The 25,103-nt window shown below is 38.6% G+C and overlaps 1 protein-coding gene across 1 annotated transcript in view; it reads left to right on the forward strand.

Moving 5' to 3' along the window:
- Positions 1–2,365: 2,365 nt before the first annotated feature.
- Positions 2,366–25,103, forward strand: part of LOC142356352 (uncharacterized) — a gene marked incomplete at its 3' end in the record, with an annotated part of 34,268 nt that continues 11,530 nt past the window's right edge. The window contains exons 1-3 of the mRNA XM_075408282.1: positions 2,366–2,949; positions 18,733–18,862; positions 23,273–23,518. Of these exons, the coding sequence (XP_075264397.1) occupies positions 2,637–2,949; positions 18,733–18,862; positions 23,273–23,518 (689 nt within the window). The remainder of the gene's footprint in view (positions 2,950–18,732; positions 18,863–23,272; positions 23,519–25,103) is intronic.

A 25,103-nucleotide genomic window follows, 5' to 3' on the forward strand; every position in this document is an offset into this window, starting at 1 on the left:
CGGAAAAAAAACTCAGAGAATTTTAGATAGGCCATTAACCCCCACGGAAGTAAACCCCCATTTCATTATTTGATTTTTTTCGTAATGATTTTTCGGTTTTGATAGCTTTCATAGACTCACGACCGCTAGGCAGGGCTAAACGCGCTTAATGCACAGCTCGTTAAAAGTCAAGTGGGGACTTATTTCAGTGGGTCTTTTTTCTATATAAATTTTTGTGGGGGGTTTTACGGTGGGTCTTTTTTCCTAATCCGCTGGTGAACAGTACTTTTTTGTAATTGCAACTCTGCTGAATGTCATCCTAATTCACATTTGAGAGCAACATTTCTGAGATTAATGAAATAGTAGGCTTTCTTTCCTGTTGGTCTAGTTGGCACTGTAATAATTAATAAATGAGTTAGTCATGAGTCAGGAACACAGAAATGAGTTACTCACCGTGGAAAAATTCCTCTAAAAAACTTTGGCCATTCAACTTACATGGTGGATAAAAGCATCAACATTTGTTGATGACAGTCTGGATCAAATGCTAATCAAGTTTGCTTCGTATCATATAATTTATTGCTTCTGGAGCTCTGGTTTCTTTGTCATCTTTTTACGTTTTCTCGAACGACAAATGTTTTTTTTAGAATTTTTATGAACTCCTTGTAAGAGATCATCAAGTTGTTTTTACATAATTTTTGGGCTGAGTTTGTTTCAGTGAAGATCGAAGTGTCTCTCTCGCTCATAGGCTTCAAGTGGTTTCCTGCAAGTAAATAACTAATCCAATTATGCTGCTATGCCCAAAAAGAGGGTCAAGAAAGTCAATCAATGAGTGGGGACTTCAGTTAATTTTACTAGTTTTTGTCCTCATCCATCAGCAGAGAAACTTCGAAATCACCGATGGAATGGAATTTTCTCAAAGACATTTAATTGAAAGAAAAACTGCTCCTCTTTGCGTTCTTACCTTTGGAAGTGGGGAGAACTTCATTAGTTGAGCCATTTCAGAAAAAGCATCCACGATTTGTTATCTCCTTCAATCACGAGTTTTTATTCTTACCTGACCAAAGTGGGGAGAATATAAACAAACATTTTACGCGTGGAAATTTGAAACGGACAGTTGAATTTAGAATTATTGAATTGCTGATCTGTTGGATTAATTACCATAGTTATGATAATCAAGATAATTATAATTTATATTTAGAAAAAAAATTTATGTTAATCATAAGTTTTAAATTTTAAATGGTCAATGATAAACAACTCTTGAGGATATCATTTTTGTTGTATTAGTTTTTAATGAAAATTCCAAACCTTAACCAACTCCAACTTCTAACACATTGACCACTCACATGATTCTGCTAATTGCAAACGCTTTATGTTCTTTGTCGTTTCTTTTTTCGAAAAAAAACGAAAACGCTGATTGAATATGATTGAAGACTACTGTCTTAGATGATCAATCATCGTACTATTTTACTTCCTTACGTCGCTTGATAACTACAAAAACGTTGAATTCAATTTTTTGGCTATTATGCAGTTTTGAGTTTCATGTTTTTTAGGTTTATTTTTGCGGAAAAAATTTAATCCTATCTACCACTTCTCATTAAGCTGACACCAACACGTCATCTGGGGATATCTTGAAGTACTACTTTTTAATCATGCAATTTGCCAACGTCTCATATAGTCTTAGTTCATTTGGAAGAAGTATAATTCTGTTTGAATTTTAGCCCATTCTCATCTCAACTATGCAGCTGACTTTGTTTAGGTTCTGATACCAGTTTTACTTCCATTTTACATTAATCTGTAGATGCGTCATTTCCCCAATGCTAAAAAATTCAAAATGTTGCAAGAATTTTGCCAGTTTTGAATCATCTTGCAAGATTCCTGCAAGATTTGAATCCGCTCATAACTAGGCATACAAAGCTTACAAAGCTGAAGAGCAGATAAAGAATATGGTAAAATTACAAAGATTATATGCTATAAATATTTATAATCATGACCACCATGTGAGCTAAAGAAAAGATGGTGTTTTTAAACCTATCTGATGGTAGAAAAGTCCTTTGGCAATACACTGGTTTATAATAATGATTATCAACTATCGATCACAAGTTTGTTATCTAAACTTCATCTATTAAAAAATCTGGTGATTTTGAGCGTATCAAAATTCACGACTAATGTTTTAGCTCGATTGAAAAATGCACTCCAATAGATAAATTAGCGCAAATAATTATGCAAAATTGTTCTTTAGTCAAAACATCAAGAACTGAATTCAAATTGTTCTAAAATACAATATTGTAGAATTTTTTCTGCACAATAAACGTTGTGACGACCTAGAAAGTTAATTTGATGCAAATATTATATGTATATTTGAAACAAAATGGTTTTAAAAGATTTTGTTTCAATAATATGGCTAAGAATGCAGCTTTTTTCACTTCAAAGCTGGCCAATATTCAAGGAGAGCTAATTGTAATTAATTAAGTTTACATAATGGACACCTGAATAAAGCATTAGCTCAGAATTGCTCTGCAGTTTCTTCATCTTTCAAACAAAAACAAGTCTTTCGGACAAAATTGATTTTCTTTTGTTTCACTGGAAGCTTATATGCTCGACAGAGTTTATATTCAAAGCAGAATATTACGTTAAAAAAACAGGAAAGTGCTAATGTGATGGGGTCAAGCCTTGAAGAAGCCGGTTCTATCCGGTCTAGACAATCAACAATTTCAAACGCAGATCGAAGTACCACAAATGTCACACCCCAATCTGCAACAGAAAACAAAACAAATGCTACAAGAAGGAAAAGTGGCTTCCCTGGTCGGAGGAAAGCATTGGTTCCACAGGCCTCAAAGGGTCCTCAGAAGACTCTGGTATCTGACATTCTGAAGAAACGAAGTCATCAGTACCACGGTTATGACCCCAGTTTAACTGCTGGCGAAGACAACAAAGAGATTCAAATTCTCGTGCGAAATGAGCAGATGAAAGGTGGGTGGGAACTTCTAAGGTGTCTGCAACAAAAATCCTTCCTTACAAACTCTGACTAATCATTTTCAGAACACTATTTTTTTAGCTCTACCCAAAATTAAGTGGGTCAAATTTGGCGCAAAGGAAAAACCAGGTTGAGGTCCCAGACCAAAAGCCCATACATCCAGACCGTCCCAAAAATATCTATGTCCAGACCGTCCCAGACGTAAAGTACAGATGTCCACAGTTTAGTGCGAGCAAAAATTTGTGCGTTCTCGTGCGTTCAAAAGACCCTATGTCCAGACGTTCGTGCGTTTTAATTTGCCTTTAAAAGACCAACCAGCGTTCAAAACACCTATGACCAGACTTTCGTGCGTTCATTTCTCCTTCCAAACCGTGTAGTTTTGAAGGCACGACGCGCCTGGTGCGTTCATTTTGGTCTGGAAATATCGAGTTTTGGCCTGGCGCCTCAACCTGGGTAGGATAAAATTCAAGTAAACTAACCAATGGATTCGTATAATCAAGTGAAAGGGTTCTGGTAATCAAAAAATTAACAAAATTGAAAAAATATCATCCCTTGTTGAAACAATTTTGTGTTGCCAATAGACGAAAGGCGATAAAAAGGCATGCTCTGACCTCCTAGGGAAGTTAACTATCAAAAAGTTTCCAATTCCAAAATTTCAAATTCAATTTCAGAGCTGTTTTTTAGAAATACTTTCATACTCTTTTTATATTTTTTAAGCCACTTAGAGACTAGTCACTTTTCATTTTCCATTCATGACGGTCCTCTTTAACAGTCAGTTGATGCACAATGAACAAAGAATTCGTTTTGAAGGAATCGCTCATGTTTTTTTTTGCTTCAACTCTGATTTTTCATAATCTTCAAAGAAAAGGTGATTACACCAAAATTTGGAGTCCTCTGGAAAAAACTCGTTGACTTAAAGTGATATAGGGTTTTTATTGAACATTAACTCAGCCTATCTAGTGCTTCAGTGGACAGCTAATGGTTGTCCACTAAAAGCACTTGATCTTTAAATTTCAAAAAAAAAAATTGGACATAAAGATCTTGAATCTTTTTTCGTCAACTGTAAGTCAATCTCAGTATAGACAGGATCTCCTTCCTTTCTAATGCAACCAAAATTTATCTGCTCAGTGATTTTATCTTCTCTGTTTTGTTGTGATGTCTTATTGACAACCTATGGATGAATAAACATCCTTATCTTCCATTCTGGCATAACTTAGCGTATTTATTGACCTTCATTGAAAGCTATTGAATCTAATGGCTGTCAATTTTTTAAAAATAATTAACTTTATGACCAACATGTTATGTCAAAAACCAACCTTAAACTCAATTTTACGTAAACTGTAAGTCAGTCTCAGTAGTGACAGGACTCGCTTTCTTTCAACTGCAACCAAAATTAATCTGCCTAATGATTTTGTTTTTTAACTTTTGGTTTTTGGTTTTATGACTTCGTTGTCACGGGTTTTCATATGTTTTTACAGAGTTTAAGATTTCTTTGTTAATTTTTTTTTGAAAACTTATCGGATTATCCTAATATTGATACTTCCATTTGGCTTGTAGAAGACGTTCAATGGATCCTATATAAACTTTTCAATGGAAAGTTGATTTTTTAAAAGGCTTCGACATTTTCATCTCGCACGTCTCTCTACTGAATTTTCGATTTTTGCCTTCATTTTTTACGGTTTTCAGAGTTATAAGGCCTATTGTGATGTCTTATTCACAACCTATGGATGAAAAATGTCCTTATCTTCCCACTGAGGCATAATTTAATGGCATTGATATTCCGTTTTTTTGTCAAAATTTTCGTGGTTTTAATATATTTGATTATATTCGTTGATTTTTTGATTTCTTATTGTTGAGAAAAAGAATCCCATTGCTGTTAAAAAATTAATTGAGAAGAGAAAAATTTTTACTGGAAATTTCATTTTTTGATTGTTGACACTTTTTGCCGTTTTTGTCTGCTCTTCTTCATTATATAGCCTTAAAATGCTGACCGGTCAAACCAGATTATAATTGAGGATTGAATGAATGATATTGCTCAATGCAGTCAGTTTATAGCGAAAAGTCTTAAATTTTATTATTTCATTCGTTTTCAAAGATCTTCAGAATAATGCATTAATAACGGAACCGATTGATTTTCAAATGTGGCCCAAATGAACTTATTTAATATTTCAGTATCATTATAGCTGAATTATGGTATAAAACAATTGAAAATAGAATACATAATACTCAGATAATTGCTGAGGGTTTTAATGGCTTCGATAATTTGTGTTTTGTTAAAGCGCCTATTGGATTTATAATCACTTTTTAGAAAATTTATCAGGAATTATTTAATTATAAACTAATGATTTTAGACTTTGTTAAAACTTTATGATTTTTAAGACCCAGTTTCATTAAGGAAGTTTTCCGTCTGCTAAGAAATTAGGAAAAAGTTAATTTGTGTAGTTAAGGTGTATCCCATTGCATTTTGATGTTGTTACTAGCTGCTTTTTAGTTTCAGGTATCGAGTTTTTGCTGTGAAATTTTTGTTTTTGCTTATTTTGTCGTTTACTTTCTTTCTTGTAGTCTTTTTAATGGCAAATCTTGTGGGCGATGTTATGAGCACGCCATTGTAAAAACTCATTTAGTGGTTTGGTTTTGCAACGACTTTTTTAAAACTCAAGCATCTTTTTTTGATTATCTCTTCATTTGGTTGACAATTCAGTCAAAAATGTAGATCACCTCGGGTCGGAACATCATGTGCGAACATATATTAACGAGCATCCTTGTACTGTTAAATATTCATTCAAAATGATCAGGGTGGAAAGAATTAGAAAAACTCATGGATTTTAATTGCAAATTTTCAGCATGCCGTTAAAACAAACATTAGTTTCGGAGAGACATTTATCCTCAGGTTAAGGTTCAAGTCACCTCTGACCAGACCAACTTGGGTTACACACAAAATTATTGTACAACCCAAAATAGATGGTCGCAAGAACGCTATGACCGCAAATTAGTCTGCACATGGGGCCTACAGGGGTCTGATCAAAGGAGGGTGTGGAAAAGGGTCTTATCAGAGGGCAAAGCCTGGTACACCGTCCCGTCAAAATGAAAGAAAATGGCATTATCGAAAACAAAGTACTCAATATCTTTAATAAATTCTAAACCCATTCCCTCTATCCATAAGACTATCGCTTATTAACTCTCCAGTTATCTTTTATCTAAATAATAGTTCTATTTACCTGCAGAATTTGAAAAAAAAACTGGGGTGGGGGAAATCCCTTATTCAAATCCCAACAATTGTAATTATCTAAATTTTCGTTAAAACAGAGAACTAGAGTAGTGGTAACTTCGAGTGCCTATTATCCTAAAATGACAGAAAGGGGTATACCAGGCCCTTCTATTACTCCTAAGATTCAGATTGGAGGCAGTCGTTTGTATTAAACAGTAGTTATAAGGTTCGATTGAGAGTTGTCCAACCTCAGCTAAGACCTAAATATATGGAAAAGAAAACAATTATGAAATAGGTGGCACTATAATTGAGAAGTATACCAAGTTCCCAATACAACTATTTAATACTAAGAGATCAATCTAAGATCCTAAAACTACTAAGTGTGAAGATGAAGGGAAGCTCGTCGTAATTCACTAGACAACCCAACCAGACGAGTATTAATCAACTTGAATAGAACACTAAGACATTGTCCATCAGGTACTTCAGGCTACTGCAGACCGATGATAATGTCTACCTGGTTCGCCATTCCATACTACATGGGTTAACTTAGTTCGCCAAGTCGTCAACGGTCAGGCAGCCCCGACCTCAGAGTGGCTTTCACTATTCAGTCTCCTAAAGGAGCGCGGCCGATTAATACTCTCAGAAGCACTCGTCTTGAAGGCGTCTGTAGTTCCCTTCTCCAAAGTCCAAGTCCCGGGAAATCTTAACTTAACCTAATACTGATTGATCTCTGTAAAACCACCTATGTATCCCAAGATAGATATGTTAAGTTCTGGTTTAATGCCAATTTATAACTCTAAGAAATTACTTGACTTAGAAATGAAAGATTGCAAAGTTACCACAGACCCTATTCCTAACTAAATCAAAGTTATATTCAACCAAGGTGTATTTTCAAAAAGTCTACTAACTATTTTCTATTTCTCTATTCGATCTCTGAGTCTACACCGACTCTATCGAATAATCCTAAGAAGTTAGAAGAATCGAAACTAACGAAAGACTATTACCGCTGAGAATAACCAGGATTGTATAATAAGCAGTGAATTTAGAATCAGGAAATTGGGTTAAGAAAACGGCTCAAAAATCAGCCCTATTTATACTCATTATCAGTGCGAAAAATCGAGATACAATACTAATCTTAGCACCATGATTTATAGTGGGGGTCGTATGGGATACCGAATATGGTTTACTTCTACAAAATTCCAAGAAATCAGTCGCGGGGAATACCATTTATAGAATGCATTTGCATTCTTCTAAGATTTCATTCACAATTCCAGAGAAATCAAAATCAGTTAAAACATGCTGAGGAGAAAAATCTGACTCTAATATTAGCTATCTAGAATCATCATTTTGAACCCGAATATTGGTTAACAGTACCATTTCTCAAAGATTCAATTATATCAATTTGCTCTTGTCTTGATAAAACTGGTAAGTTAAATTTTCTATAGTTTGAATCAAGGTTAATTTTGGATTCGGTTTATACGGTTCAAATATTAAAGGTTAGTTCAATTTTCTACGTTTCTAAGTTTCTATATTCTATACTTCTCCCTCGGACTCAACTATTCTCCTGAATAGTTATAATTTACCCTAAGTGATTAGCGCCAATGTGTGAGATACAAGGTAATATGAGATTACAAGAAATGTACAACACTCATTAAAATGTGGAAGACTCTAGTTTATTCTGTTCCCTGACCCTACAAAGTAACTCTGTGTGCTGTGTTGGGTGTATATTGTCCCCTGATTCTTCATTGTTATCTTCACGACAAGGTTGTTCCTTTTGTTTAGAGCATAATTTCTTGTGTTTCCATAGTAGAAAAGCTGCTGTAATACAGATAGTTGAAATCCAAAAAAACAGTCCCAGAAAACTTATCGCATTATTGAACGTTCAACGGCTGCGTTTTTTATTGATCGCTCTTGACTGTGCTGGTGAAGCTCCCGTACTAATTTTCTGATAGTTCCGGTGTCTATTTCTAGTGGTGGTTGTGCTTGTAGTTCAACTTTTACATGTTCCAATACTTTTCTTTTGTAGTCAAATGTGGCACTTAGTGAGTTCAGATTGTGGGTTTCTGGGGTTGGCAAGGTAAATGCTTCCTCAAGGAATTGGTTGAGGCTGACCTTCATGACAAGCCTAGACTCGTTCTGACAACTGTCTGTCGAGGGACGAAGAATCAACCTTCCGTTAGATATTTCAATTCTCCCGTTACAAGAAGTTTGTACGATGCAACTCTCACATTCTCTCAATTTACTGCTCTTTAAGGTGTTTTCTGCGATGCCAGTTATCCAGTATTTTGTAAATGCCGACAAAATAAGGAATTTTGAGTGCGCCAGATAGGTTGCCGTAGGTATTATTGGTAGATGAATGACATCAAATTTGCAAGTTTGTAAAACAGCTGCCTCGTGACCGGAAAACAGACTAATCAGGTAACCAGCTTGTTGGTTTCCAGTCATTGGGAAGGGTTGTTACCAAAGTTTCAGTCTTTTCGAACCTTGACAGGAGAGAATCTATGTTTCATCAACTTCGGCAAATTTTGTCGTAGCTTCCGAGACGACAAGCAGTTCTTGCTCGAGTACAAGCACTGAAGCTGTGGTTGAATCAGTAATAGGTTGCGGAAGGGGCACTCTTATAAAGACATTATGGATAGGGCTTTGACTTGACATAGGGATTTCGATTTTCAATAGGAGTCCATTGTTTCCAATAAAAACATTACGAAGTAGCTCAAGTTCATAGTAGAGACTAGCATGCTGGAGTGGTATTGACATCGTCTTTTGAGGGAATTGAAGGGGTTGAAAAATTTGTCGTAGTTTGTCTGGTTCAACAAGTCTTGATGGTATTCTTCCGTTCGACATGTCCTGAAAAGCCTCTCGAAATTTGCTATTGAATTGCTTCAGCTCATATTTGAAGGATTGCACTTCCGAATGAAATGATACTATCTCGAAGGAAACGTTATTGATCACACTTTGTGTTTTGAGAAAGAAGGTGAACACGTCGCTCCTCTTGTGGTCGCAGACTTGGGCCTGCTGTACTTGTTCCATATCTTGTTCAAGATTGTTAACAGCGTTCTCTACGGTTCCGAAGTTCCCAGCCGTATAGTTCACGATAGTTTTCATTTGTTCCTGCTGTTTTAAATTTTCGTTGCCCAGAATGTGTATTGTGTTGTCTGTGTCGCTCGTTAAATGGTGTAGCTTGTACTCCATGCTGTCTAAGTGACTTGAAATTTGCCGCATCTTTTCTTCTGAGTCCTGACAAAGATGGAAGATGGAGAGCATTTTGCAAGCTGTTTTTTCTACTATGGGCTCCAAAACAAGTGCGGCAGCAAGCAAGGTTATTGACCTTCTCCTCCTGTTCGAGAGCTTGGTAGAGTTTGCAAAAATCTTCACATCTCGAATCAGCTGTGTCCTGTCTTCTTCGATCTCGGAAATATCTTTTTGTAGTGACGTGATCAGGGTATTCTGACTGTTTTCGACGATGCCGTTTAACTTTTGATTATTGCAATATCCCCATTGCCCCTCTCTCCACACACGAGTCTCCAATTCCTTCAGGGTTTCTGAAAAATTTTTAAATGCGCTCCATTAAATGTCCAAGGGTTTTGGAAAGGGCACTGCAATTTCGATCAATTCAATTGAATCAGCCAGAGCGATCGGAGTCTGTGAGACAAACGCAATGTTTGCTCGGGTTGTTACTTCTGCTAGAGTCAACCGGATAACAAGAAAAAGATAGCACCACTCCATCTAAATACTTCCAAAGTTAGAAAAACTGCACTTGAAGCGAAAAACTTTTTCTATACTGAGACCTAATTTTTTTTATTCTAGGTTGTTTCATATTGTTCTTGTTTTTAAAAAAATATTTTTTCCCTAACTAATACTAGGGTATTATTGAAATGCATTTTTTTCAGTTTTTCTTTTAATGCCACATTTTCTTATGCTTATTTCTAATATTTTTGTTGTTGTCTGAAACTCTAATTAAACCTTAAAAAACTCAGATGAAATTCAAATGCAATCTGGAATCCGTTTCGACGACTGTTGTTATGCCTAAACGTTTTCTGAAGTCTTAATCAAGACTTTTTTTAAGGAAAATTTGGATACTTTTATTTTTGGTTGGCTAAATAAAAAGGAGAAAAATTTTATTAGTCCATAGTGATTATTATTATAAAAGCGTTCAAAGTACATAATCTAGAAAATTAGTTTGTTCCTGTCTTAAGTCTAAAGTCGAGTTTGTTATGACGATTCTTCATAGGTGCTCAGATCAGGGTTTCATTCGTCATCGATTCCGTATCTCTTGGGGAATCGTTTTGCTCGTTTTGGACGTCCTTCTGTTTCCGAGATCAGACTTGGGCTCGGTGTTTCAAGGTTGAGTGTTGTTGGTGCTCTCTTTACCCCTTTCAATTTATGAGGTCTCTGCATGTCCATGAACTCCGTGTTGATAGTCTTCTCTGGAGTACTGTTCAGTTGATGCGTTGTCACTGGCAGGTTTGCAAGTTCAGAGATTGAGGGTGGGGTCTCCAGGTTGGCCTCTGTCATGTCCTTTCTCCCATCAGATGCGGTCAGTTCGGTTGCCTGCGTTTCTTCAACATTCTGGGTCCTGTTGTCCACCTCTTCTCTGACAGATGAAGTTCTCTCCCGTTCCTCAAACAGGTTGTGAAAGAAGTCATCTTCTTCCTCCATCCATCTGTATCTTTCCAAGTTTCGAGGGAGAACCCTTCGTGCAGAGTTCCTCGAGAAGAATCCCGGGTTTGCTGTTTCCTCCTGGTCATCCGCTTCTCCAGCTGGTGGCCGTCTTCCTGGTGCTGGGCGAGTGAGGACTCTGTGTTGATCAGTTTCTTCTTTTACGGGTTTCAGTCTGTTATAATGTACAATCTGCCATTTGTTACGGGTACCTGTTTTCGATATTTTTTAGTGCACATCAGAAGTTTTCTCTAACACAACGTAGGGGCCGTCCCACGGCAGAAAGAACTTTCTCAATTTGGCTTTGTGGGGAACGAACAACCAGACGCGATCACCGTTGCTGTCGCTTTCTCCAAAAATTTCTTTATGATATCGGTCTTTTTGTCTCTCCTGGTTGCATCCCAAAGTTTCCCTGGCGTTCATGTGGGCTTCAAGAAATTCTTCCTCTATCCATCGGGTGAATATGTAACTTTGGATTTTGTGGTCTGCTGGTTTGGGTAGAAGTAGGTCGATTGGGTTTTTGCACTCTTGTCCGTATACCAGAGAAAAAGGGGTATGACCTGTTGTTCTGTGCATTGTTGTGTTGTAGACGAAGCTCAGATATGAAAGCATTTCGTCCCAAGTGTTCGGATTTCGAGCGCAGTACTTCGATACAACATCAGCAACGACCCGATTGTGTCGCTCAACCATTCCGTTGCCTTGAGGCTGGTAAGGTGAGGTCTTTGTTTTCTCCATTCCAAACAGCTTGCAGAGTTACAAAATCAATTCACTGCAAAAATTGGAGCATTGGTCAGTGTGAATTGAATCCGGGGCCCCAAACATAAGAATCCATTTCTCCACGATTGTTCTTGCCACGATTTCAGCAGTTGTGTTTTGTAAAGGTGTGCTAACTTTATAATTTGTGAAATAGTCCGTGAGTACGAGAATATATTTGTACCCTCCTTTTGTTTTGGTTACTGGACCCAAAATGTCTACGGCAATTTTGTTGAAACGAATTCCGACGTTGATCATTTGCAAGGGTGCTCTCCGTTTCTTCTCAGCTGTGGATCGCGACTGACAAGTTAAGCAGTTCTCACATTTCCTCTCGATGTCTTTTCTCATTTTTGGCCACCAGAATCGTTGCCTGGCTCTGTCGAGTGTTTTCTGAAACGCAAATTGTCCTCCACTGATCTTGGAGTCGTGTAATTGTTCTAACACTTTTTCTCTTAGACTAATGTGCACTATAAACTGTCTGTTATTTGTATTTGTTCCCTCCACAAGCCACTTCCGGTATAGAACTCCATCTGCAAGTTCCAGTTGTTCCCAATCACCCCATAGTGCCACCGCATCTTCCCCGGCTGCAATCGCTGCTGCTTTCTTCACGTTGAGTTTGCCAAGGGATGTTTGAGTACCATTCTCGTCTGCGTTGGCCCATTGAAAAACGAGTTTTATTGCAGGGTCCTGAGCTTGGTGTTCTCTTGCTGCTTCTCTGCCCTCCTCCAGGATAATTTCCATTGATGCCTTTTCGTTTTTGGGACTGTTCAATTTGAGTCCATCAGAACAGCGAGGGTTTGTGTTCATTCGAACTCTTCCCCATTTGGTATTGCTTCCCCAGCCACCGCATCTTCCCCAGCCACCGCATCTTCCCCGGCTGCAATAGCTGCTGCTTTCTTCACGTTGAGTTTGCCAAGGGATGTTTGAGTACCATTCTCGTCTGCGTTGGCCCATTGAAAAACGAGTTTTATTGCAGGGTCCTGAGCTTGGTGTTCTCTTGCTGCTTCTCTGCCCTCCTCCAGGATAATTTCTATTGATGCCTTTTCGTTTTCGGGACTGTTCAATTCGAGTCCATCAGAACAGCGAGGGTTTGTGGTCATTCGAACTCTTCCCCATTTGGTATTGCTTGGGGAGTTGTTCTCCTTGACAGCTTCACAATTTCCGAGCTGGGTTTCGTTGGGGGTAGTTACTGTCTTTGGTGATCTCCGGATTCCCATAAAACTCAATTTGGCTGGACTAATCACTCTCCTCATCGGTTGACCAGCTGAGTCCAAATTTGCCTCTTGATGCCCGCTCTGCCAGTGCAGCTTCAAAAAGTTTCTCGAAACTCATTCTGTAGGGAATTTCGTATTCGTCGTCGTCGTCGCTTTCCTGCTGCTGAATTTTATTTTGTTGGAGCAATTTGGAGTCCGCGTTCTCAAGTCCGCAATCTTAATCTGTGTCCGTTTCTATCCGTTCTGTAGTCCCATCTTCGAACTCGTGCCTGGTGAACGTAAGATTTTTTGCCACTTGAATTTTGGAGAGTGGTTTAGTCTCTGAAGAACATGGATTAAGTTCCGGCGAAGACACCATTTAGATATGGCCCATATCTTCGCTCAAACTTTCAGCTGGGGGGCAGTCGGCAAACATCTCGTTCTTCTCCTCCTCAGTCAGTTCGGGTGTCAGGCTACACTGTCGTCAAAATCCGTCTGCATTTCCATGTTTTTCGCCAGGGCGATGAACCACCTGGAAGTCAAACCCTTGGAGTTTTTGTAGCATTCGAAAAATCATTCCATCGTTGTTCCGCCTGAACAGCCATTGAAGCGAAGCATGGTCCGTTCTCAACACGAATTTCGTACCCCTTAGGTATGGCTTGTACCATTTCATTGCCTGGATTTCAGCTAGGGCCTCTCTTTTCGTTGTTGAATATTTACATTCTGCTGGCGATAGCACTCTGCTTGCAAAAGCAACGGGATACTCAACACCATCTATGACATTTGAAAGTACTGCGCCCAAACTGTTGTCACTTGCGTCTGTGTCCAGCACGAATTGTTAGTTGTAGTCCGGATGAGATAAAACCGTGCTTTAGATCATTGCAGTTTTTAGACTCCCGAAGGCGGCTTGACAGTCTGGTGTCCAGGTGAATCTTCTATTCTTCTTCGTGATCTCGTGTAAAGGTTTGGCTATTCCTGCGAAGTCCTCCACAAATCTTCGATAATAGCTGCAGAATCCAATGAATGATCTCACTTCTGTGACGTTTTCCGGCCTTTTACACTCCTTTAGGGCTTCGATTTTCCCCTAGTCGGGTGATATTCCTTCGGCACTTAATTTGTATCCTAAGTACGTAACTGAGTTTTGGTACAATTTGCATTTCTTTGGCTTCAACTTCAAGTTTGCTTCCCTGAGGGCTTCAAATATAATTCGCAGATGTTCCTCGTGTTCTTCCTCTGACTTGCTGAAGACTAGAACATCGTCCAAAAAGATGAGAACAAAGCTGAAGAGGTACTCGTTAAAAATTGCTGTCATCAATCGTTGAAAAGTGCCTGGGGCATTGCAGAGTCCAAACGGTAGTCGCAGGAACGGAACTCGTAGTGACCACCATTTGGAGTACCGAATGCGGTTTGGGTACCGCTGACTCTGCTAATGGGACCTGCCAGTATCCGGAGGCTAAATCCAGGCTCGAAAAAACCTTAGCTCCATGAAGATGATCGAGGATTTGATCGATTCTGGGTAACGGGAAGGCGTCTTTTCTCGTCACTTCGTTAAGTTTTCTAAAGTCTACACACATTCTGTTGCTGCCGTCTTTTTTCGTAACAAGTACAATGGGTGCGCTGTAGGGGCTTTTGGATGGCCGGATAGTATTCCGTGAGAGCATATCTTCAACTTCTTGTTTCACAACTGCCATCTTCCCTGGCGCGAGTCGATAGGGAGCAAGTTTAATTGGTCCAGCGTCTCCCGTATCAATATCGTGTTCCACTAGATGAGTTTGACCCAATTCCGCATCGTTTAGGGCAAAAACATCTCGAAAACAGGCAACTGTACTCAATTTCTTGAGTCCAGTTTCGTGATCAGTTGAATCGGATTTCACTAGATTGCAGATCACGTTGAGCTCATCTTCTGACGTTGGTTCGAGAGGGTCGTTTTTCTCTGTTTGTAAGGGTTCACGGCCTTGTAACTCACTCTCCGCGCCGCAAACCTTGACTTGTCCGGGTTTCTCTGATTTCCAAAGGAATGACAAACTCACAGTACTGCTCTCTGTGCACATCATTAATTGCCTGGATTGAAAGTCGATCGACATTTGATTCTCTTGTAGTATGGGTGTCCCTAATATCAAGGGTACATCTGTGTCCGGGGTGACAAGAAATTCCGTCTGAACAACCATACCCGGACCGAATGCAAGGACTCCGGTGAATTTTCCTAGAATGCGGAATGGGTCGTTCGTTGCTGATAAAACTGTATCGTGGAAGTCAGGTAGTAACATTGGGGGTGAATAAAGTTTGTACGTCTGTTCAGATAAAATATTCACATTGCTACCGGTGTCTAGCAGTGCTCTGTGCAACTTCCCGTTCAGTTTAGCATCAACATAAACAGTAGGTCCAAAGCGCCCTCTGCAAAATCATCTTAACAACTGGCTGGGTTTCGGCGTTTCCATCTTCTTGTCGTCTTGGAAAAGTGCTACGTTTAGGGCAGCGACTCGCAAAATGCCCCAAATCTTGACAAGGATAGCATTGTACGATGCTGTTCCGATCCACTCTTGCAGGGCTGCGCGATGTTCTCGGGGCTGGTGCAAATTCTGTTAGAAACCGACTCTCTGTATCTAAGATCCGTTCCATGATCTGCGTGTGACGTTCCTGTTGCTCCAGTAACTTGTTGAAACTCCTGATTTGGTTTTCCATCAGTTCACTGAGTCCCATGCCAACATTGGTTGATAGGTCTCGGATTTCAGTTTTCCTTCCACTTTCATCGTCGTCACCTTGGGTCCAACGCACATGTCCCATCCGCCTTGGTCGATATCGGGCATTCTCAACTTTCGCAATTGCTTCGAGGGCTATGGCTCTTTGGTCTGATGCATTGAAAGTGTCTGGGTCTTCCTTGAGGAGGGTGTATCGTATTTCACTGTCCAGCATTCCATCGATGAACGCGTCCTTATTAGCTTCCTGCCTTCCTGCTGCGCTCAAGTGAGCGTTTGCTGCTTCCCCCAATTTTCGAACTCTTCGAGAGAATTCTTGAATGCTCTCCCCTTCATTTTGCTGGAGGTTCTTGAACTCGGTTCGAGCACTTCTTGCATTAGGAAAATTTCCGATTCGATTATTAAGTGCATTGAGAACCCGTTCGATCGTCGGTGCCGGCTGTCCTTGTACTTGAATAAGGTACTGATTTGGAAGGTTGCAGTACTCGTCCAGTGCGTAGTTGTTCAAGGAAGTGGGGAGAACTGCTCGCTGCCTGGCATCGTCCCAGTTGTTCACCTGAGCCATCGCTTCGAAATGGCGTATCCATCGCTCGAAGCAGTGGAAACTTTTTGCTCGGATAACGTAAAGGAGTTAACGGTGGAGCAGCCACTACTATTTGCTGCTGGGCGTTTGTTGATGTTTGCGTTTGCCATTTGTTTTTCAAATTGTGTTCTACGCTGGTAATGTTAGTTTCTCTTTCTCGCAAAACTGTTTCAACACTTTGCCTTCGTTTTGAGACCTCATGTGTCAGTGATTTTGATTTTCTTTTCAAAACAGAAATCAAAAGCAAAAACTAGAAACTACGAGTTGTTGATTTGTATTCTCAGTAATTCAAAAGTTAAAACTTTTTCACTATTGTGTAAGTTAGCAGTCAATTTTTGTTAATGCCGTGCTGATGTAACTTTTCTACTTGGATCAGTCTTTATTTCTTAATTTATCCTTTTTTTTGTTAGTACAAAAGTATTTTTTTGGTTTTCACTGACAGTTCGTGAGCCCGGCTCGCGATCTTTATTATATACCCAATTACTATTTTTTTGCTAGTTTCTGATAAAAATTGTTTTTTAACAATAAATATCCCTCTGTGGTCGCCAATGTAGAATTTGAAAAAAAAAATTGGGGTGGGTGAAATCCCTTATTCAAATCCCAACAATTGTAATTATCTAAATTTTCGGTAAAACAGTGAACTAGAGTAGTGGTAACTTCGAGTGCCTTTTATCCTAAAATAACAGAAAGGGGTATACCAGGCCCTTCTATTACTCCTAAGATTCAGATTGGAGGCAGTCGTTTGTATTAAACAGTAATTATAAGGTTCGATTGAGAGTTGTCTAACCTCAGCTAAGACCTAAATATATGGAAAAGAAAACAATTATGAAATAAATGGCACTATAATTGAGAAGTATACCAAGTTCCCAATACAACTATTTAATACTAAGAGATCAATCTAAGATCCTAAAACTACTAAGTGTGAAGATGAAGGGAAGCTCGTCGTAGTTCACTCCACCCAACCAGAGGAGTATTAATCAACTTGAATAGAACACTAAGACATTGCCCATCAGGTACTTCAGGCTACTGCAGACCGTGATAATGTCTACCTGGTTCGCCAGTTCATACTACATGGGTTAACTTAGCTCGCCAAGTCGTCAACGATCAGGCAGCCCCGACCTCAGAGTGGCTTTCACTATTCAGTCTCCTAAAGGAGCGCGGCCGATTAATACTCTCCCTATGTATCCTAAGATAGATATGTTAAGTTCTGGTTTAATGCCAATTTATTACTCGACTTAGAATTACTTGACTTAGAAATGAAAGATTGCAAAGTTACCACAGACCTTATTCCTAACTAAATCAAAGTTATATTCAACCAAGGTGTATTCTCAAAAAGTCTACAAACTATTTTCTATTTCTCTATTCGATCTCTGAGTCTACACCGACTCTATCGAATAATCCTAAGAAGTTAGAAGAATCGAAACTAACGAAAGACTATTACCGCTGAGAATAACCAGGATTGTATAATAAGCAGTGAATTTAGAATCAGGAAATTGGGTTAAGAAAATGGCTCAAAAATCAGCCCTATTTATACTCATTATCAGTGCGAAAAATCGAGATACAATACTAATCTTAGCACCATGATTTATAGTGGGGGTCGTATGGGATACCGAATATGGTTTACTTCTACAAAATTCCAAGAAATCAGTCGCGGGGAATACCATTTATAGAATGCATTTGCATTTTTCTAAGATTTCATTCACAATTCCAGAGAAATCAAAATCAGTTAAAACATGCTGAGGAGAAAAATCTGACTCTAATATTAGCTATCTAGAATCATCATTTTGAACCCGAATATTGGTTAACAGTACCATTTCTCAAAGATTCAATTATATCAATTTGCTCTTGTCTTGATAAAACTGGTAAGTTAAATTTTCTATAGTTTGAATCAAGGTTAATTTCGGATTCGGTTTATACGGTTCAAATATTAAAGGTTAGTTCAATTTTCTACGTTTCTAAGTTTCTATATTCTACATTACCTGTATGATTTAAAAGAACACCAGATAGAAATACAACAGACTAATAAATTTGCGATTGCAACTTCGCTGAGTGGATAGTATCATTGTTTCATTCTCGAAGTATTATAAAACAATGATTGAGCTAAAAATTAGCATGAGAAGAGCGAATTCGACAAAGTTTTGCATAGTCCGAAACCAGCCAAATTGTTCCTTTGCACTAGGTTTTAATTGCTCTCAAACGATGTCTGTACCAATTATATTAGTCCTATTGTGCTATTATTATGTTTAAATTGCGATTTATTGTACTATAAACTTTTCATATGATATTTTTTTCTTCTGACCATTTAATATTTGTCCTCAAAAACGGAATATACAAGTAAAGCCCGGAGTGCATTAAGTCGATGAGCAGTTCTTTTAGAGCCTTATGCCTCAGTAGTCTCTAGGTATGCAGTTCGCTGAAACTGTTGAGCAGCCACAAATTTATGGCGTGAAGGGTGGTTCTAAGAGTTTAACCCCCTCCCTCATTCTGACCCCATCAATTCAACCACCCCCAGCGCTCTTCTCCAGCCGACCCACTAAATTAAATTCAGCCTAGCTTACCAGTGCGTTAACTATAACTACCAACAAAATGATCCCCTCGCCAGTCGTTTGAGGGCAAATCGTCCGACGTTAGTCAGTTTTGTTTTGAATGGTCGCTCAATCGTCTTAATTAGTGTTTTAACTTTATAGGTCGTCTCCCTAAAAGTGAGGTTGACCAGAACAAAGATTTGGACCTACAGAGAGCGAAGGCGTTGCGTAATTGGGCGTACTTGAGACACGTGAGCAAGTGCATTGGGCGACAGAAGAGAGTTCATGCAAGGCACAAAAATTTACTCTTTTCAACTTCAGAGAAATTGCCAATTGTGATATTTTTAGCGCCGTTTTGTTCATTCTTCAACTAACTTATGCTTTACTTCTTTTTGAACTAAAATCTCTGCAAGCTTAGCCAAATTGCTTGTGATTACAAAAAATTGGCTATTTAATGGTCCAACAAGTAGGAAATTTTAATTAAAGAAAAAAATAGCGTCAGCTTTTAGCATAGCACAATATAACCGACGGCAACTTTACCTAATAGCACTGCAAAAACCTGTCCGCAGCTGTCATTTTTTATGTCTGCAGAACGACCATTTGTTGAAATGCAATATCGGACAAAATCTTTGATTTCTTTTTGTTTAGAAACCAACATAAAAATAATATCTCTATTTCCTCGAGGAAACTAAGCACAATAGATATTTTTACAAAAAACTTGTAACAATTACCTATTGTCTATTAACTACTATGACTTTTTAAGACTCTACTAAAAAAATTTACCATAAACAATTTGTACCCAGAAAACTTGTACCTGTGATGAGATTTTAGATAGTTTTATCATATTGTAGACGCAAATATTTTTTCGTTGAAATTTTGTTGCTGAAGGACTGAAAATTGATTTTTACATGAATTTTAACTTTCACACCAATTTTGTAAAAATATATCTGATCATATATACCATTTGTTTATCTTAAAGGTATCAAGTTATCGCATAGGCCTGAAAAATTTATAGGTTTTGCGTCATGAGCAAACAATTTTTTTTGAGTCTGAGATAGTTAAGAGTTCTCATTTTGAGCTGTAATGATGTAAGAGTAGGACTGCAATGGGATGGTTACCCAAAAAGTCCTCCCATTGCAGCACCATTCCCACACGCTTTTACTACCTTCGAATACCTTATCTTATATAGTTTTTCCCAGATATTTGAAGGCTGACTGACTGAAGCAATATCCATGTAAATAATTGTTGTTAGACAATTACATTATTTTGCACCTCTCAAAAAATTTGACATCCCACACAACTTTACTCCTCTGAACATATTTTACCACCCCCTTCTTATAAGGTCAAAGTGCTAAATCCTCAAAGTGCTCCCCTTGCAGCATTGCTGCCCACCCTCACATCACAATTTTGAATATTGAGGGGGAGGGGTAATTCCTCAGACGTGTTCCATTGCAGCCCACCTCTTTCATCATTTTACACACTCTGGATAATTTACCCCCTTCTTGGGAGGATGCGGGTTATCCTCACTGTTACCAGAGGTCAGTATTGCATTTGAATTTGTTTTCAATTGAATTTGATTTTGAGGGATTTTTTGTTCCGACCCCCCTTGAGGGGGGAGGAACTATACTCAAATTGGTCTTTTTTTGTTCAGACAATTTTGGCCGATCGATATATTCATCGTAGAGAGTTGAGACTGGTATCATTAGAAAGCTCGTCCAGCGTAGAATATGGAATTAAAAAATTTTTTTGATTTTCGTTTTTTACAGGGAGTTATCGAGGTTTAAACTTCTGAGAAGAGTAGAGTGAATTCCTTCGTTTTTATTCACATTTTCCGGAATATTTGACTCAAAATTTCGTCAATTTTTGCTAAAAATTTCCAATTTTTTATAAAAAAGTGTTGTTCAAATAGTGACAAAAACATTATTGTCGACTATTTTTATTTAATTTTTTATCAAAAATTTGGGCTAATTGTTTCAAAATTCAGAATTTTTCATCAAAAACGGCACGAAATAAGCTTCTTTAGTTTAGTCTGATTAAGTTTACCGTAAGCGAACACCCAAACACCCCTAACAAAGTCTTTGTAGACTCAAATGGGTATTTTTATTCTTCAACTTCCGTTGAGAGTGCACTGTAATTAAAATTTTGCCGTTGTTTGCTAACTTTATTCGTTGATTATCAAAAACGGAGCATTTAATTTTGATTTTTAACTGACATTTTATTTATATCTATAAGATTTGCAAAAATAGGTTTTCCTAATGAACTAACAGCGTTAGCAGGGCTAGTTTCGGACAAATCTTGGACTGCAACAATCCAAAGAAAATTCGGATTGTAATCAGTCGGTCTTTTTTTAAATAAAATTAGTCGGTCTTTTTTATATTAATTACAGAAGAGAACATTTCAAATCGAAACTCAGTATTGATATATCCAATTGGCTTCCTATGCAGCTCCGAATTACTCCATCTAGTTTTAAACTAGAAATCTTATGGTCGTTATGACTTCTAGAAATATTTAATTTTCCAATAAATAATGGCTTACTGAACTTTGACTCTTTTTTCTTTAGTTTGGTCAATTTGTAGCTTAGTGTCAGCAAAAAACGAATGCCTCATCTTTCTACTGATTAAAAATTTAATCTCTACTGCTGCTTTATGCCTTAAGTTTTGGTTTTCTGGCTTGGTCACCACTAGATTTCCCATTTTTTTGTTTTTAGGAATTTGCCATTTTTTCACGTTTTTTGTTCTCCTTTTGTCACATTATCACATTATTGAGAGTTTATATCTTTATATTTCTGGCGATCAAAATAAGACAAAATTGAACTTATAAACTTCTTGAAAGGCATAGATTGTGGTTTTATCGCTCCGACAATAATTTCTCGAATAATTTAACCGAGTTTTTTAAATTTGTCTTTAACTGTCGTTTATATTTTTTCTTTTCAGTCGTATGAAATTGCATGCATAATGACAGTTTTCATGGGATTTTCATGAATAATTAGATGGGTTGATAGTCCTATATTAGTAGTGTTGGCGCCACTTCAAATCAGCTAGAAAAGCCATCAGACAGCAAGAAATAACTTTTGAAACTGAAAAAACTTAGAATTTGTCAAAACTCAAAAATGGTCAAAACTGAAAAATTTTACAAGTTGGGACCGAAAATCTGTACACCCCCCCCGATTTTGGGAAGGCAAAACCCGAGCAACCCGAGGTTATGGCAGACGGTTAGGGTTACCTCTAAGCTATTCATGGACCCAACGAACATTATTGCATCAGACCCACAAGTGTGCCTATTAGCACTTATATGGTGCAAAATTGGCATTTTTTGATATTTTGTCATTTATTGCTAAATTTCTTAAGTTGTTTATTTTATGATACTTTAGATGATCATTAAAGGTCAAATACCGTGCTTTCGAGGCATTTAGAGCTACGTAATAACCATCCGTGCTTATGTCAACAAAAGTAAATATTGCAGTAATTTGACATTTACTATGTAAACAATGACATAAATCATTTTCTTGATTAACCAATCAGAAACAAGTTATGATGATGTTATAAATGATAAATATTTGATTATTTACTTTAACCCAATTGTTTGAATAGTGAAACCGTATTGTATTTAGAACCATTAGAAACTGTTACCAAGAGCAGTTGGCTCTCAGATAGACTAAAATTTGATTCTTTAACAACTTTAGTCTTTCTTGTTAAGTTTTGCTAGATCTTAAGATCTTGCGGGTTATAAGTTAGTTGAGCTTACTTAACGAGAAGTTTGCAACAATACTAGCTACTGGTTGAAGCCTTACAAACTTCAGCACCAGATTAAACATAGATTGTCACTAAGGATTTTCTTAACTTCAATCAACAAAATTAAAGTTACAGTCCTTTAATACGTCCGAGCGACTAATTATTTCTGTGAGATCGTTAGTCAATCGAACCCAGTGAAGAACCAGGCCGGCGTAAAACTCGAGAACCAGGCTGTGATATATCGGTTCCGCTGAGATTCTTGAGCAGCCGCAACATTTGGTCCGCCGACCCGGACAACATCAACAGCAGTGACACGAACAGAAACGAATCTTCGATTCAACCTGGTGGACCAAAACACAACCTGCAACGATGGCCAGCAAAAGTCCCAACAGACACTGGAAGACAGCTGATTGGAAGGCGAGTGGTCAACTCAAGACGTTAGAGAAAGAGCAAGCTGACCTACTCAAGTCCTTCTCCAGACACCTCAACGAGCTAGAAGGCTACCTAACACAAAACAAAACAATGACAGCCGAAAGTGCTTATCGATGTTTCTTCAGGACGTACGACGACTTGGAAGACAACCGACAACAGCAGAGGTTACTATTAAAACCAAAGTATTTTGAAAACTTTGACAATGACACCAAGCGTATGTTAGAAGAAAAGAAAAAAGTTTTGAGATGGGTAGTTGACAAAATACCAGATCTCCAAGATATTGAAGATTGTCGCGCAGTAGTCGTCGATTACCGGAAAAACACATTGCGATGGTACAAATTATGGAAAGATGCTAATCTAATTGAGCACGAATTGGGAGAACTCGAAAAGAAATTGAAATCAGAAAATTTAAGCGACTCCGAAAGACAGATACTGTGTGATCAGATGGAACGATTATTAGAAAAGCTAGATGAAATGTACGCAGAAGCTCTTCGAATACTGAAGACAAAAGGTTGTCCCGATGGGTTTGCGAATTTCAGTAAAGCGAGAAGTCAATATCAAGACCTGATCAACCAGTACAGGTTCAGCAAGGATTGTGGAAACCAAACATCTTTAGTGTCCACTACATCGGCTGGTGACAAAGACCCAAACGACGAAACTGTAATTGATACAGGAAATGGAGCCATAGAAAACGCTGAGGAGAACGCCGAGGTCTCTCCCAAGCATTCTGCTACATGCCGAAGCAGAAAACAATCCAGTATCGCCAACTCGCGATCATCGAGAAGGCGACAGATCGAAGAAATGGAGCTCGAAAACCTAAAAGCAAAGAAAGAAACAGAGCAACGACTGCGAGAGCGCCAGTTGGAATTAGAGCAGGAGCGTGAAGAAATAGAACTTCGTCGCCAGCAAGAAGAGTTACGTCTGCAACAACAACAACAACAACAACAACAACGAGAACAAGAGTTACGTTTACAACAGCAACAACAAGAACAGGAGTTACGTCTAAGGATGCAACAACAAGAAGACGAACTGCGTTTTCGACAGCATGAGCGAGCTCTCGAAAACGAAAGAAGGAAGGCAGAGGAAGACGAAGAACAAAGACGTATGAAACTTGAGCTGACCAAAGGGAGCTCAAGAGCATCCGGATCAGTGGCAGATGAGATAGAAAGTGTTGGATCAAAACGAAATCAAGAAAGAACAGCAAGGTGGGCAGAAGCAGGGGCTCAACAGTCTGTCCCTCAACGGCCATTATCTCCAAATGTTGTTATCGACCCTCCAACAAATGTCACCAAGGACAGAGCTGACAAACGTTTCAGCACCTACCCGAAAACTACCCCGCTGTTCCAACCAGGCGAAAGACTTTTCTCAACGCAACTGGCCGAACCGAGCATTCTCAAGAAAACAGAAGTCCGAAAACCAATTAGAGTAACGGACCCACCAGCACCGCCGTTGACAAGGACGACGTTTCAGCAGCAGCGAACGTCAGCATTTCACGACAGAAACAGGAGTCAGAGTCCCAATAACAACTTTCGGAACAGGTCTGCCGAGAGCAGAAACAGGAGCACAATGAATGACACCACTCCCCAAGTCATTTACCAACCAGTACCAAGCAGTGGTGCCAGTGGCTTGCCAAAACTAAAACTGACTGAGTTTTCAGGAGATCCTCTGGAGTGGCCAGAGTGGTCAGGTCTTTTTGATGTTGTTGTTCATCAAAAGCCAATCAGCGATACAGAAAAGATGCAATACCTCAAGACCAGTCTTACGGGTCAAGCAAAGGCAGCAATATCGGGAATGGGATTCAGCTCGCAATCATACTATCACGCTTGGTATATACTCTGTGAGAAGTATGGCAGATCAGATTTCATAGTCAACGCGCAGTTCAAGAAAATACATACTCATCCTCCAGTTCGGCATGACGATTCTACGAGCATCGTAAAATTCGCAAATGTGGTTACAAATGTGGTAAACACTTTGAATCAACTTGGATACACATCCGACCTAGAATCAGAAGGAGGGCTAAGTTCAACAACGAGAAAACTTTCTACGCAACTGAGAGAACAGTGGTTGCAGTACATGCAAGATCGTCGACTACTGAGAGGTAACCTGATTATTTTCAAAGAGTGGCTTGCCTCCAAAGCTGCAATTCATGAGAACTTGTTAGCACAGACAAACTCGTCGTTTGACAGAAACAAATTTCAAAGCCGTGATGAACCGAAGACGAGTACCTTTGCTTCAAACGCTGAAGAGTCAAGCAAACCCAAGAATTTCGAATGTCCCTTCAAAGACGGGCAACATCCTATTTGGACGTGTGAAAAGTTTAAGTCACTGAAAGTAAATGAACGACGAGAGCATGTTCAGAAGTTCCGACTG

The sequence above is a fragment of the Convolutriloba macropyga genome, unplaced genomic scaffold, assembly GCF_964194025.1.
Source record: "Convolutriloba macropyga unplaced genomic scaffold, txConMacr16.3 SCAFFOLD_876, whole genome shotgun sequence".
In the NCBI taxonomy this organism is placed as follows: domain Eukaryota; kingdom Metazoa; phylum Xenacoelomorpha; order Acoela; family Convolutidae; genus Convolutriloba; species Convolutriloba macropyga.